The sequence below is a fragment of the Nuphar pumila genome, chromosome 10, assembly GCF_984573655.1.
Source record: "Nuphar pumila chromosome 10, dmNupPumi1.hap1.1, whole genome shotgun sequence".
NCBI classification, from domain to species: Eukaryota; Viridiplantae; Streptophyta; class Magnoliopsida; order Nymphaeales; family Nymphaeaceae; genus Nuphar; species Nuphar pumila.
The window spans coordinates 104,372,187-104,374,405 of record NC_143258.1 but is presented as its reverse complement, the minus strand read 5'-3'; the positions used below and the strand labels follow the sequence as shown (position 1 = coordinate 104,374,405).

The 2,219-nt window shown below is 43.9% G+C and overlaps 1 protein-coding gene across 1 annotated transcript; it reads right to left on the bottom strand.

Moving 5' to 3' along the window:
* Positions 1–394: 394 nt before the first annotated feature.
* On the bottom strand, positions 395–1,921 carry ELIP1 (Chlorophyll A-B binding family protein). The gene is made up of 3 exons (XM_090019589.1): positions 1,668–1,921; positions 927–1,010; positions 395–865 (listed from the first exon to the last, which is right to left on the bottom strand). The coding sequence occupies exons 1-3, from the start codon at positions 1,797–1,799 to the stop codon at positions 521–523; spliced, it is 561 nt and encodes a 186-aa protein (XP_089875715.1). The 5' UTR covers positions 1,800–1,921; the 3' UTR covers positions 395–520.
* Between the last annotated feature and the right edge of the window lie 298 nt (positions 1,922–2,219).

Below are 2,219 nucleotides of genomic sequence, written 5' to 3'. Positions count from 1 at the left end.
TTAACATGTTTGCATCACCATTATATACACAAACGCGCGCGCCTGTCTACAGTATGTGCAATATAATTGAAACATCATTTCTGCAAGTTGTATCCAGGCATAGACATGTTGAGTTTGCTAGAAAACAAATATTGGATTTTGTTTCTTGTCATAAAAAATTTATTTTTTGATTTTTGAAGCCTTTAAAAAACTTGCTTACATGTTGCAAATGCATTATCCAAAACATATTTTCTACCAAACCAACTATGTAGATCACATATCATAAAAAAAAAATTTGCAAAAGGTTGAAAAAATGAGGCCCTGGTAAATTGTATGTACAACCACTGTAGCAAATAATATATATATATATATATATATATAAAGAGAGAGAGAGAGAGAGAGAAAAAGAGATAAATTTTAGTCAATATCTATACTTCTATTTCAAGTACATATAGAATGACATGTTTGAGCACCCAACACAAGGGTGGGAACTTGTGGCTCATTAGAAGCTAAGAAATGACATGTTTGACTTTTGACCATGCTACACAAGGGCACCACCCTTGAGGTACTCGGTGAAGACCAAGGCCACCAGACCAAGCATGGCGAACCTCCCATTCCATAGCTCAGCGTCGGAAGTCATCAGCCCGCCTGACTTTGCCTGCGCAGAGACGCCCTTGAACATGGGCACTAGTGAGGCCAACGAGAGCAGTGCGGTCGTCCCGGCGAACCACCACAGGCCCCCACTAGCCAACTGGGAGACCAAGTCATCACCTTTGGTCAACTCAACTGCCATGGCTGCGACAAAGCCCACCATGGCTAGCCTACCGTTGATCCTCTCCGGTGCAGGCCCGCTGAATGCCAGCACGTCCGAGAACTTGGTGCTCACCTGTTGGGATTGAGATGAGTCAGCATGTGATGGTGATTACGTGTAAGGGTATTAATGTTACCTTTTGTTTTGGTGGGGCAGGGCGAGCCTGAGGTGGGGCCGGGGTGGGTGATGTCACTGGTGCTTGCTGTTCCTCTGGGCGGTCCTGTCAGTGTGGGGGACACAACCAAGGAGTCAATAAAATTTTCCCATGTAAAATTTTCCAGCGTTGCCAAGATATGTTTCTCATACATCATGGAAGTTCTTTTCTCAGCTCATCCTGATTTTCTGGATTATGGATGATGCAAAATGGTGTTTGTGGGGAAGTTGGGATGTTATTCCATTGAGAAGCAAAATACAACTTCCCCGACTTAAAAAAACAAATGAAAAGGAAAAAGTAGAAATGCTTCATTGAGTTGGATCACGGGGGGATTTTTTTTCATAAACTTTATCTAGATAAAGTGTAATCGAGGAAAAAAGTAGGTTGTCTTGTCCCCACACCAGACTTTTTTTCTATAGGAAAAGTGGAGAGAACTTTTCTAAAATGACAAGTTTTTTTTTGGAGAAAACTTTCATACAAACATCACAAGTCTAAAAACGTAAAGAAAAACACGATATTTTTAGAGAGTCGGAATTGCAATGCCAGGCGTTGCAACTCCTCCAAGAGCACCAAACAAGAAAGACACATACTTGGGCAGCCCTCCTAGCACTTCAGAAGTTGGAAAACCAAGAACATTCTCCAGTTTTCCAACACCTAATACCCAAACACCGTCTCAACCGCTGCACCAGAGTTTGCTTTCGACATACAGGACATGGAACTCACCTCGAGTGAAGATCGAACGGTGAAGATGGCACGCCTCTGACTTGGGAAACACGTGGCATGAGATTTCCATTTTCCACCAATACGAGGCCTCGTCGGCGCCACGATGGACTGCAGTGCAGTTGAGGTGGCCATATCTGTCTTGAATACCAAAAGAGGCAAGGGAGAAGGAGAGGAGTTCAAAGTCCACAGGCTGAGAGGCAGAGAGTGTTTGGGATTCAGGGAATTCCAACGCTTAATAGTGAATACTGAGTAGGGAGTTGGTGATGGATGTGTTTATATAGAGGGGAGATAGGACTCCAACTCTCCAAGTAGAGGCTTGGAGTGGGGAAACGTCATCTTTTAATCCCGACCTTACACATGGCACCAGTAGGTTTCGTCCTGTTTTATGGGACTCGTGGCCTCTGAGAAAGCCACAAGCTCGATTTAGTATGAGGACGCCGAGAAGGTTCGAGATTGTTGTTTTTCTTAAAGGCAAGCTGGCGTTAGGCAGACCCCACCAGTTACTATTCAATTTACTACTGGGGTTTGAACGTGCAACGTCCCACCACAAGG